This window comes from Sinocyclocheilus rhinocerous, unplaced genomic scaffold, assembly GCF_001515625.1.
Source record: "Sinocyclocheilus rhinocerous isolate Xijiao unplaced genomic scaffold, SAMN03320098_v1.1 scaffold189, whole genome shotgun sequence".
In the NCBI taxonomy this organism is placed as follows: Eukaryota; Metazoa; Chordata; class Actinopteri; order Cypriniformes; family Cyprinidae; genus Sinocyclocheilus; species Sinocyclocheilus rhinocerous.
In genome coordinates, this window is record NW_015667354.1 from 212,873 (window position 1) to 225,579 (window position 12,707).

Sequence of the window (12,707 nt, forward strand, 5' to 3'; positions counted from 1 at the left end):
TAGGAATTGCATTTTGTGCTTGTCTAGGTGACACTGTGTTTTCTATGGAGTCTCACACATGGTATTAATTTTCATTCATTTTTAATTTTGTTAAATAATGGCTTTGACTAAAACAAGACAAATAAATATTCATACATTTTTTGTTTTTCATGTGTAATGCTCCATAATTTCCTCGCAAGTAGGAAAACCACTGTACTAGGTGAAGAACTAACATTTTACCTATAGAAATTTGATTGTTTTTCCTCAACACATATTCTGATACATCCTAATAATTTATTCTGATTAAAGTGATATTTGTGTAAATATCAACAAATAAATATTTTAATATGTAAATAAGTGTCATCTGTGAAGAGCATGTTGGATGCAAAGAACCCCAAAGCTTTGTTTTACTCATAACATTTATCTGTGATGAGCAAGTTGGAATCAAAGAACCTCAAAGCTTTGTTTTACTGACAACATTATCAATTTTATTGTGAAAAAGTTGTTGCTTTTCATACACTAAGAACTGTACAATCAATAATTTAAAAAAAACATTGTTTTTTGTTGTTGTTGCAAGAACTTCTGATAATTACGCAACTAATTCAGCAGCTTTTAGCTTCAACCAAAGGAAAATAGTGTTTACAATTGTGTTCCTACTGCTCCACCAAATCACATTTCCCTTTATCCCGTTCACACAGAACTAAAGAAACCACCCCTTTGGCAACACCAGGAGGGTCCCATCACACTGCCCGACTTAAAAACCATGAGCGTGTTTTTTAAAATATAATCAGAGGCTTCAGTTACAAAGAGGAAAAACATTTTACAATACACAAAAGTTGAAATGGAACCTTCTAACTAAGTCACAGAATTTCTTTGCACAATATGATGTGCATATAACAGAGAAGAACAACCATCGCCCTCAGGCGAGAGGGTTAAACTAATACCTACAGGTGCCCAAAAAGGAATAAAACAACACTTCTTTGTAGTATTTCTATTACCACAACCTTTTGGGATTCAAAGATTAAGGAGGGGGGAAGGGGGGGGCAATAACACCTTCTGTGGACCCTTTAGTATTTACATCACCCAACAGATGGACACCAATACGCACAACTGCCAACATGTGCCAAGATCATTCTATCAGCTATAGCGACTGCAAAAGGCTTATAGGTCAAACACCGAGAGCTCACAGCCTTCTGGGGAAGTTTAAAGGCCCCCTGCAGGCATCCCGTCGCTCAGTCTGGTTTAAACAGGCTTCATTGGGCAGGTCTGCCGCTGGAGGCCAGGGCTCATCCCTGAGATGAAGGGGTGGAGGAGAGAGGGGGAAAAGACTGCTGGGAGGTTTGATGAAATGAAGAGCATCCATTATTCAATTCAACTACAGCTCATCAGACCTGGAAGAAATGCGTTGGGAGAAGCAAAAGGGAGTGCTGTAGATTCCACTTGTTTTGTTTGTGCTTGATATTTAGAAGCAAGCTTGAATGGGTTTATTATTATCCTTCATTCTGACATACATCTATAGAGAAGCCATGCTGTATATGCAGATTAAAAGGGCTTTGAGCAAAAACCTGACTTTTGAACTCATGCTGCAACACTGAAAACTTTGAAATCATCGTGCATTTTAGCCGGAAAAGGGTGGAAACTTGTAACTGCACGGAAAGTTTAATGGGAAAGTACTGAAATGTGTGGGTTTGAGTGAGAAAATCGGGCTGCAAGGCAGTTGTGGTATTGAATTCTGGACATGAGAAGAGAGGGAAGTACAGTATTAGCTTAAAACTATTGTAAATATGACAAATAATCCCACAAGACATGCAGGAAAAAGCAAAACCGAGAAAGCGAGGAGAAGCCGAGTAAACAAAGACAAAAAAAAAACCTTTGCCAATACTGTCCCCTGAGGAGAAATTTCCTGTAATCCGTGTTTAAGGAGAAGACAGTTCTGACCCAACAACAGCATTTTCTGGATCTCCAGCGAGGACAGATTGTGAACAGTGAAATGAAGAGCATCCATTATTCAATTCAACTACAGCTCATCAGACCTGGAAGAAATGCGTTGGGAGAAGCAAAAGGGAGTGCTGTAGATTCCACTTGTTTTGTTTGTGCTTGATATTTAGAAGCAAGCTTGAATGGGTTTATTATTATCCTTCATTCTGACATACATCTATAGAGAAGCCATGCTGTATATGCAGATTAAAAGGGCTTTGAGCAAAAACCTGACTTTTGAACTCATGCTGCAACACTGAAAACTTTGAAATCATCGTGCATTTTAGCCGGAAAAGGGTGGAAACTTGTAACTGCACGGAAAGTATAATGGGAAAGTACTGAAATGTGTGGGTTTGAGTGAGAAAATCGGGCTGCAAGGCAGTTGTGGTATTGAATTCTGGACATGAGAAGAGAGGGAAGTACAGTATTAGCTTAAAACTACTGTAAATATGACAAATAATCCCACAAGACATGCAGGAAAAAGCAAAACCGAGAAAGCGAGGAGAAGCCAAGAGTAAACAAAGACAAAAAAAAAACCTTTGCCAATACTGTCCCCTGAGGAGAAATTTCCTGTAATCCGTGTTTAAGGAGAAGACAGTTCTGACCCAACAACAGCATTTTCTGGATCTTCAGCGAGGAAAGATTGTGAACAGAAGGTGCCTGGAAATGCTTGTGCCGTCGCTCTCAGCCTAGTGGTCCCACAGTCCACATTCAACAACACAGTCATTGTGCAAACGACCAGCAAATTCAGAGACCACCAATTTGCAGTGCAAATCACATTTTTAATACATCAGTTCATACGTAAGCACTACATGTCATTTCGCATCATCCCTCTTCAGTTTTTGCAGGGAGAACAGGTCCCTACAAAGAGCAAAAAAGAGGAACACCATATGCAGAGCACTGAGCATAATGAGTATGAGCAAAAGAGAACACAACCAAAGCGTATTATAAGCCCACAAAACAACTTCAAAACGAGGCCTCTCAGCCAAAGCAGGGTTAGAGCGGCATGAACTCTCCAGCAGAGGGCGCTAGCGCGGTAGCAAACATGCTGTCGGTAGTCACTGCAACAAAATCAGAGTCTGATGATGGGTTTGTTTTCATTCACGACCTGTGAGTGAGGAATCAACTGTACTGCAGCAATGTGAGGGGAGAAATGTAGCCATCTGTGGTGGCAGGAATTGTTCACATCCTGCTCTCCACACACCGGGAGGCGCCACACCTCTGTCGCGTCATCGGCCCAGCCCCGTGTCGGTTTCCTTGTGTGTTTGTCCGTGTGCACCTGAGTGTTATGTAACTGAAGGGAGGGGGGCGGCCCCGCCCCTGTGCCCAGAGGCTAGGAGATCTTACAGTTGTTCCTGGTGCAGTTCTGTGGCGGACTCTGAGGCGGCCGGATGGATTTTGAGCGTTTGAGGCTGTTGCCTTTGCTGCCTCCGGCTGCGTTGGCTAGTGAGTAGGACCGTCCGTGCATCATGACGGCGTTCATGCCGTTCGCCATGGAGAATGACTTCAGATGGCTCTTGATGGCCACAGGAAGCGGCAGCTTATCGATTAGGTGCACAGGGGTGCAGGACACAATGGCACGGCAGCACAAGTCCTGCAGACTGAATACTGCAACGACACAAAGACAGAACACACACACTTGAGTTACAAGGCAAAGGCTATCAGAACCAAACTGAACGGTTACATAATCGAAGCATAAAAACAAAAGAAATAAGCATGTGATACTCCAGGGATTCAACAGTAGCTGCCTCCATGCATCTGCACACTGTGATCATTTTTTTTTCTCTTTACAAAAGTAATGAGAATGTTTTAAATTATTCAACATTCCCTCAGCAGATGTTAACACGCTGCCTGCATTTCAGTTCAGATGGAGTCGAATGCAAATGAGATTCACATGGGAAGCCTGACGTGGGAATATTAGTTAACTGTGTTAGAATGTGATCTACAAGGAAAAACCTCTGGGAAGGACATTTGGTATGTTTAGCAAAGAAACGACATGGTGCTGTTAGCAAGCCTTCAACAATGTAATGAAATGAAATGATATGATATGATATATGATATGATATGATATAAATGATATGATATATGATATGTGATATGATTCAAAAGTTTGGGGTCAGTATTGTTTATTGTTTTTGAAAGAAATACCTTACACTCACTAAGGCTGCATTTTTTTTAATCAAAAGTACAGTAAAAAAAATAAATGCCAATTTGGTGCTCATGAAACATTTCATATTATTAACAATTAAAAAAAAGTTGTGTTGCTTAATAACTTGTGGGTTCTTTGAACTGAAAGCTAAAAAAAAAAACATTTATTTGCAATAGAAATCTTCTGTAACTGATATTCTGTAACTTCGGCGTTATAAATATCTGAAACTTTGGATCAATTTAAATTGCCATTGCTGAATAGGAGTATGCATTTCTTTCAAAAAACAAACTCTTACAGACCCCAAACCTCTGAATAGAATAGAATAGAATCTTTTCTGCTCTTCTGCATGAACAGCCTAGGAGAGCAATACAGAGTGTAGATCGCTGCTATTTTGAAAGGCATGTTGAAAGCGCTTTCCGTTCTCAGAAGTGCAGGATGCTGCTTCTGCTAAACAGCTCATCTGTGGCACTGAGAGGTCTCATGGGAAAATCCCACATAATAGTGGAAACAGACAGAGAAAGAAGTGCTTCACTGAAAGCCTTCTGCCTCTAATTACGCGGCTCTGGATGACATACAGTGTGGTTTCCTATGCTAATGGAAAGCTATGCTGATCATGCCAGTCTTCCTGCATCACCCAGAAGGCTGAAACCAAAGACCTCCACTGTATTTGTGGGATTACGCTCTAAAATAGCAGAAAGAATGGACCTTTTCGCCACTTTTTCATTGATTTCTAAGTGAAGAGATGTTGGTGTATCATCGGTCTATTGAGGAAGACTCACCTCTGTTGGGCCTCCAGAACTTCTCCATGCCATGCCTCATCAGCACGATACGCGACAGCTCTGTAAACGACTCGATGACGTTGAAGTTGCAGAGAGGGCTCACTTCGAAAAACGTCATGCCGTTCTTTTCTGCGTACGCCCGTGCCTGTTCTGTGGGGACCTGTCGCTTGAACGCCAGGTGCAGCCGGTTACCCACAAGAATACGGGGTACACCAGGTGCGTGCTGAGGAAAGACAAAGAGACAAGAAAGTGGGTTAACAAAAGGGGGATGGGAGGACCGGAGAGATGAGAACGAGGGAGATACACAGTCCTGTCAGGCTGAGTGAATCTCAAACGGTGTCACAGCTGGCCTGTCTCATTTATTTATTCAATGAGGCCTGTCATATCTGTGCCTTTCTCGAGTCAACAGAGAAAAGAGCACTCAGCCATCTCTAGGAGCTCTACTGAGCAGCCGCAAGTGGGCTCAAATAAAATCACAGTCAAGTCTCAAATCTTATTCTTCAAATCTTGAATCTCAAATAATGCTCTGAAAGACATATCATATCAGTTATTAGTTGATATCAGATATTGAATAATTATGCTCATTCCTTTAATCATTGAAAACACTAATAATTTAATAACACAGTTCAATGTAATCTTTAGCAAATTTTAAAGAAAATCTAAAAAAAAAAAAAAAAATTCTAATTTTCATACCGTTTTCATAATGTGGCCTAAATTTATTTGTGCATTTAAAACAAAATTATTGATTTTACTTTTTAGGACTTAATTTTTATATTATTAAATATTATTGTATTTATGAATATTTTATTTTTATTTATTTAATATTATTGTATTATATTATGTATTAGTAATACATGGTTTGATTTTTTAATGATGAATTCTGATTATTACTTACTGATGAATACATATTAATAATGTTACATTATTGGCAGCAAGAAAAAAAAAGAAAAAAAAAATTTATACACTAGTAATATACATGGAAAAATATATCTACACTACCATTCAAAAATATGGGGTCAGTAAGTTTTTTTTTAATAGATTAATACTTTTATTCAGCAAGGATGCATTAAAATGATCAAAAGTGTCAGTGTGTAATCATGTTACAAAGGATTTCCATTTCATTTCAATGCTGTTCATTTGAACGTTCTATCTGAACTTTCTAAGAATCCTGAAAGTTTCCACAAAAATATGAAGCAGCACAGCTGTTTTCAACATTGATAATAATATGAAATGTTTCTTGAGCAGCAAATCAGTGTATTAGAATGACTTCTAACAGATCATGTGACACTGAAGAGCTTTTTTTTTTTTTTTTGAGTAGCTTTACCATCACAGGAATAAATTACATGTTAAAATAAATAAAAATAGGAAACAACTATTTTAAATTGTAATAATTTCACAAAAAAACATATTACTGTTAAAAAATTACTGTTAAAAAAAAATGCAGTCTTGGTGAACATAAGAGACTTTCAAACATTAAAAAACCTTTCCAACCTCAAACTTCTGAACGGTAGTGTAAATATTTTGTGAACATAACTATAAACTAGTGCTGTCAAACGATTAATCGCGATTAATCGCATCCAAAACAAAAGTTTTTGTTTACATAACATATATGAGTGTACTGTTTATATTTATTATGTATATATAAATACACATACACATGCATGTATATACTTAAGAAAAAAGTGTTATGTTGATATATTAAAAATATTTATATATAATATAAATTATATGAATATAAATATATACATGTAAATATTTTCAAAATATATACTGTATGTGGGTGTATTTATATATATACATAATAAATATACACCGTACACACACATATATTATTAGAACAAAAACTTTTATTTTGGATGCGATTAATCGCGATTAATCGTTTGACAGCATTACTATAAACCTAAAATGTCTCAACCTTAGATTACAAAATGTTTATCAACTGACTGCAAGAGACCTTAAAAGTTTCCTCCCTACACTAATTCGAAGCTTACTGAGCAAAGCACTGCACCATGCACCCTTCCGAAGCTCAGCAAGGTCAAAGCTCATTCTGTAATGAAATGACTCACTGTGAATCATCAGCTTAAGTCTGACTCAAGTAAATGCGGCAAAGTCAAAGCAGAGCCTCAAGTATTCTAATATTTACCAAAGCAGGTCAAAAGTCCTCAAGTTTAAGTCTCTGCTGCCAACTAATACAACACGCTCCCTCTTTCCGTCATATGTGCGGTTTGTGCTTTCTGCAGCTCATTGTGTGAAGAAATCTTCAGCCATGCAACAAACACACACTCCCTAAGCACAGATGTCCACACATATCCACTTAAATATACACAAGAAACAAGGAAGGAAGGAAGAGACCGTATCAGAGTAGCCTAAAAGGAACGGGGCTTTAGTAAGAGAGGACATCCTCTCTGGATATCAAACACAGCAACAGGAACGGGGGAGGAAAGGAAAGAAGAGTAACAGTGACACTGTATGCTAGGAGTCTGGGTTCAACTTGCTGTAATACTGAACAATATTCTTTTAAGAATACACACACATGCAGTAAAGCAGGGGCATCTATCTAACAGTCTCAAACTTATAGCCCACAGGACTATATGTATATTAGTGATCGCACTTGCTGTTATCATAAGGAGCAGTTTAATGTTACCTCATCAATCTCCCTGATCCAGCGGTCTATCCCGTCAAATGACCAGCGGTTGGTGATGTCATACACCAACAGGATCCCCTGTAGAGGGCAAACAAACATGTATTGTTAGCCGGTATCCTGTTCATGCAGTGAAGAGGGACGTTAACAGCACTTACAGGACATGAACTACACTACGCAAAACCATTTCAATACACTCCAAGCCCACTAGTGATTTTTTTCTCGTTGGACTCAGACTTTTGAACCAAACTATATAAACATATTGGTATATCCTAGCAGGTTATGTAAGCAGTATGTCATGTATGTCCATTTTTGCCTTCAGCAAAGCACTTAGTACAACGTCAACCCTCAGAGTGAGAACAAATGGTGAAACTCGAACACTAAAAGTGCTTTTACCTGCGCTCCCCTGGAGTACGACCGGAAAATGGTGCAGAACCTGCCTTGTCCCGAAGTGTCCCTGGAAGCAAACAGAGACATGTCAGGACAAAATCACAGAGCAAACAGCCGGTAAATGCTACATCAGTTCAGCTTGACACATGAGCTTTGTTTCAAAACACTGTGAGCTTCTTTCATAGCATTTTAAGGCATCATAAGTGAATTTATAATGTGAAAGCTGTTCCAAAAGGTGGGCATCAAAATCATGCTGCCTTTTAAGAATAGGCCACAATTAATTCCTAAGCAAAGAAGGGAATACCAGAATGCACTGTGACAAACTAAAAATGAGAAAATCTTAAATAAAAATACATTATTTGTGTGCTATACATTTCCTATGCTTATAGGAGCATCGCATTAACTTAATAACAAGCTAACATCAAACTAATGCTCCATGCTTCAGCACTAAATATGTAGCACTGAGAGTTGCTGCCTATGAAAAGCATTCCAAATCGGTCGCTTAAGAGGTTCTATTTCAGGTACAATGCTCCCTTAAAAGGCAGCAGCCTATGTAGGCAGTAAATAGATAGGCGGCTCACCATATTTTGGATGTGTTATATATTTATATGTGTTTGAAATCGACAATGGACGCTGAGTTTAGAGTTAACCCAAATACAAGATGACTCAGGCTCTTGTGTTGACGTCACAGGCTAGAAAAACGAGTTTTCCACTGTGGCACGTCCGCACCCAAATAACCTTTCCAGCTGCCTACACTCTCTATCAGTGAGACGTTTCTTACACAGTTAATCTGGCTGTAATGGGGTGGAAAGTGTTAAATAAATCTGCATAAAAAAAGTCAATTTTTGAAGTGGTTTTGAACAGCATTTTTGAAGTTGTGGGGCTGAACCAACTCTTGGGAAAGCTGTTTAGTGCTGCACTTCCACGGTCACATCACAGAGCTCATCAGATATACCTAGGATCTCTGAAACGTGCATTAGCAAAGATAGATGTAGGTTGAGATTAAAGCCCTGTGGACAGACTCTATAAGGAATATGCAGTAAGAAGCCCAATTACTATAAAGCATTACATTATATAGCCCAGCACATTACAGCAGACCATGGGAATTTCCTCAAGGGTTTGGAGAATTGCTCCTCAGGCACTTACCACACTGTGTGTTAACGCTAATGAGCTTGTTGTTTGTCTTCATAATGTGTAATTCTGCTGTCTTATACTCCAATGCCTCCCTGATTAGGAAACTTTTCTTTCTCTCTGGTGAAGTGGCTAAATGCTATTATGGATGTATAACAGAAAGTGGGCTCACCACTCGAGATTTCTTAGCCTCCTTAATGGAATGTTTACTTGATGATTTATGAGCTCTTGCAATTATATATTTAATGTACATTTATACATACATACATACACACACACATACATATACACATATATACCGTATTGGCCTGAATATAAGACGACCCCGATTATAAGACGACCCCCCTTTTTCCAGATGTACCTTTTGGAAAAAGGCTTTTTAAAAAACAAATCTTGTTTTTTCTCAGTAAAACACATTTTGTCTTCAATTATTTTCATAGATATATATTGCGATATGAAAAAAAAAATCCCCACATGACTTGAATAGTTTATTTGGGGAAAAAAATGATTGGGGTGATTTTGTAGGCGAGTAAATCAGCATAGGAAATAAACAAATTACAAGGAACATTAAACTGCTGTAAACCAATATACTGTTACACACATCCATTTTCTTTCTCAATTGTTTCCCTTCACCTAAGCCATAAGCAACTGCGTTTACAAGGATACTTGCAGAGCACAGTATTTCAGGCACAAATAGACGCAGAAGTGAACAGAATTCAGTGTTCACGTACATCTGCGTGGCTCTCACCGTGTCTACACCGGATGCGAGCGGCGTGGCGCGACGCGACAAAATACAATGAACCCATTATAATCAGTGATGCTGTCTGTCTACACTGGATGCGGCGCGGCGCGACAAATCCCCGACAGTAAACTGATGCCACGTTCTCTTTATGACGTACTGACACAAAGTTCAAATGATGGGCAACGGTCGCTTTGGCGCGTCCAGTATAGACAGACGGGGCCGTTCACATGTTGCGCCTAAAAAAGCGTGGGAAAACACCAGTCGAGCCGCTTTCTCTTTCTTTCCAAAGCACACGGGAGCTTGCGCTTTCGTGGCGTCTGCCATTGCTAAGCAACCGTGACCTGAGCTCTCCACGACGACACGGAAGTTTCAACAAAGGATAATTTCCAGCACTGAAAATCGCGTGCTTTCCAGCACTGAAAATCGCATGCGCGTCCGGTGTAGACACCGTGTCTGTGTGTGAGCAAAGAAAACAAACAGTATAAATATAACAATCAGTAGCCTATACTAAACATCGCACATCCTGCGATGTGACTATTGCGGATGCACACATCGCGATATCGATGCTGAAACTATATATCATGCAGCCCTAATTGGTTGTGCGATTATTGTCTTAAAAAAATCTCCCCATGTTTTCCGTGCTGATGCAGTAGTGACGCGTTCATGTAAGCAGAGGGTGGCGCTGCCAATAACACACCTAAAAGCTGTCAAAGACAACAAAAGAACACACTGTCTCATGCGCACACTTGCATGGCATAAAAAAAGACTTGCGTAGCATATAACGGTTACAGTAACTTGGGACGATGTCAAATAAGAGTTCTGTGCGGACCACAAACACCCCTGACTGGGTTAGAGGTGTGGCTGAATCCGTATTCAGAAAGGCGCGGAAAACAAATAACGCGTTCTACAGAGCCACTAAAGGGACATGGTTAGCCGCTTGCTAACAGTAGCCTGTTACATTACAGTACATAACATTTCACTTACCACAAAAACAAAGTAAGGACAGATGACTGATAGGATGATGGCGAATGATTTTCAGATCCTGAGCACCACTGACAAACATCTAATCTTGTAAAATGTGTGATAAGGACTGCCAAGTGCTGCTCCGTACGTGTGATCGCAAATCTCGAAAGTGAAAGTAAAAAACAAGCGCGCGTTCAAAAGCGATTTAAATGCCCTGCATATTAATAACGGCTCCCTGATGATATCGAAGTATATTTTTCGTCTTATCTCGTATCTATTCCTTTTAAGGGTTCCATTTTTTGAAATGGAAATGTCCTAGCCTTATGAGCAGTTGATTTATGCTAATCGACAGACTGTTATGTTAATAAGTGCCGTCATTCGATTGTGTTTATTATATTAATATGTTTCAGCACGTTACAATCATTGTATGGCTTGAGTTAAGGTAGTCTATCTTCTGAATTAAACAGTTTATCATACAGATTGAAAGTGTGAATCCCGTCTCTCTCTCAGTTTATAGGTGTTTGTGCGTGCATGCGAGGTAGGGATGCGATTTTCAAATAATAATCGAATAATACCTTGCGATTTTCAAATATTATTTTTGCTTGGAATGCTCATCCCTAGGGCTGTCACGATTATGAAATTTGGCTGACGATTAATTGTCTAAAAATAGTCACGGTTATTGCGATTAATTGTCTGTTTTAGGGCTTTGACGATTATCACGATTAATTGTAATTAGATAATTCATTTTATGGCTTTCGTTATATAATTGTGATTAATTTAAGGGTTCAGTAAATAATTATGTTGTTATCTTTTAATCTTTTTGAGTTATTATTTTGCAGTGTAAGATTACATGGAATATTCCAAATTCTAAGAATCGGCCAATACCGATCCAACACCAGCGCTATTGTTTTTCTACACCACTACAGAATATCAATACTGTGTTTGTGGAACTAATGGTCACTCTTTTAAACCCTTTGTTAAACGCAATCCACTAAATACTTCCTCATTACAGAGAAAAACTACATTTGAATAAAAATATATAAGCTATGAAATTAAACTAGCTGACTGTATAATTTAGCAGCAAAAACAATAGCTTGGAAAAAAAATTTTTGGTGCACATTATACAATTTAAACATGCCCGCGTCTTAACACCGCAAAAGAGAAACTCCCATTCACAAAATTAAAATCACAAATAATACTACTGATGATAAAGAATGGGTTGAATGTTAACCACTTTCGTTTCCATATAACTATAAACTATGATAAAAGTTCATCAGCATGCATTGCATAATCCCATGTTGTAGCGCAAAAAAAAAACAAAAAAAATTGCAAGCAAATCATGTGCTCGTGCGTCCAGCTGAGAAAGTTAGTTGCAAAAGAGCGACCAGTGGGAAGAATGAGTCTGGAGCCCTGTATAGGCTATACAGTGCATGAAAAGCAAACTGGTGCTCTTCTGTTTCTTTTGGTGTATGACTCCCCCTTGTGTCGTATAAAAAGCGCAATAATCGCGGTTGTCTGAATCAACCGCGGTTAGATCAAATAATCGCGATTAGACGGTTATTTAATTATCGCGACAGGCCTACCCATCCCTATATTATAATTCAGACACCAGACTTTTTTTTTTTTACTAGTTGGTAAGTGAGGATAGCAAAATAAAGTAAACATAACATATTATACCCAAAAATTATTCATACAGTGGACTACGTGTAAAACTAATAAAAATTTGGGACCATAAAATTATTCAGACACTTTGACCTGACCATGCTTTGCTTAAGTGTTTTTCTTTAATTGCTAATGCGACCTTTTTACACCACAGACTGAACAAAATTAAACATTGCTTGGTAATTGGGTGACCTAAATTGGTATTATCTAATTGTGTACTTAAATTTAACAGCTGACAGCTATTCAGCCTAATTCATTACATACCTTTCTATCAAAGTTATCTGACATTATCAA

At 38.6% G+C, this 12,707-nt stretch overlaps 1 protein-coding gene across 3 annotated transcripts in view; it reads right to left on the bottom strand.

Moving 5' to 3' along the window:
- Window positions 1–1,975: 1,975 nt before the first annotated feature.
- The window catches only part of LOC107733854 (ras-related protein Rab-40C-like), a 21,070-nt gene continuing 10,338 nt past the window's right edge, over window positions 1,976–12,707 (bottom strand). For all 3 annotated transcript variants that reach the window (XM_016545665.1, XM_016545666.1, XM_016545664.1), the window contains 4 exons: window positions 7,922–7,982; window positions 7,529–7,606; window positions 4,885–5,107; window positions 1,976–3,564 (listed from right to left, as the gene is read on the bottom strand). In XM_016545665.1, the coding sequence (XP_016401151.1) occupies window positions 3,290–3,564; window positions 4,885–5,107; window positions 7,529–7,606; window positions 7,922–7,982 (637 nt within the window). In that variant the 3' untranslated portion in view covers window positions 1,976–3,289. The remainder of the gene's footprint in view (window positions 3,565–4,884; window positions 5,108–7,528; window positions 7,607–7,921; window positions 7,983–12,707) is intronic.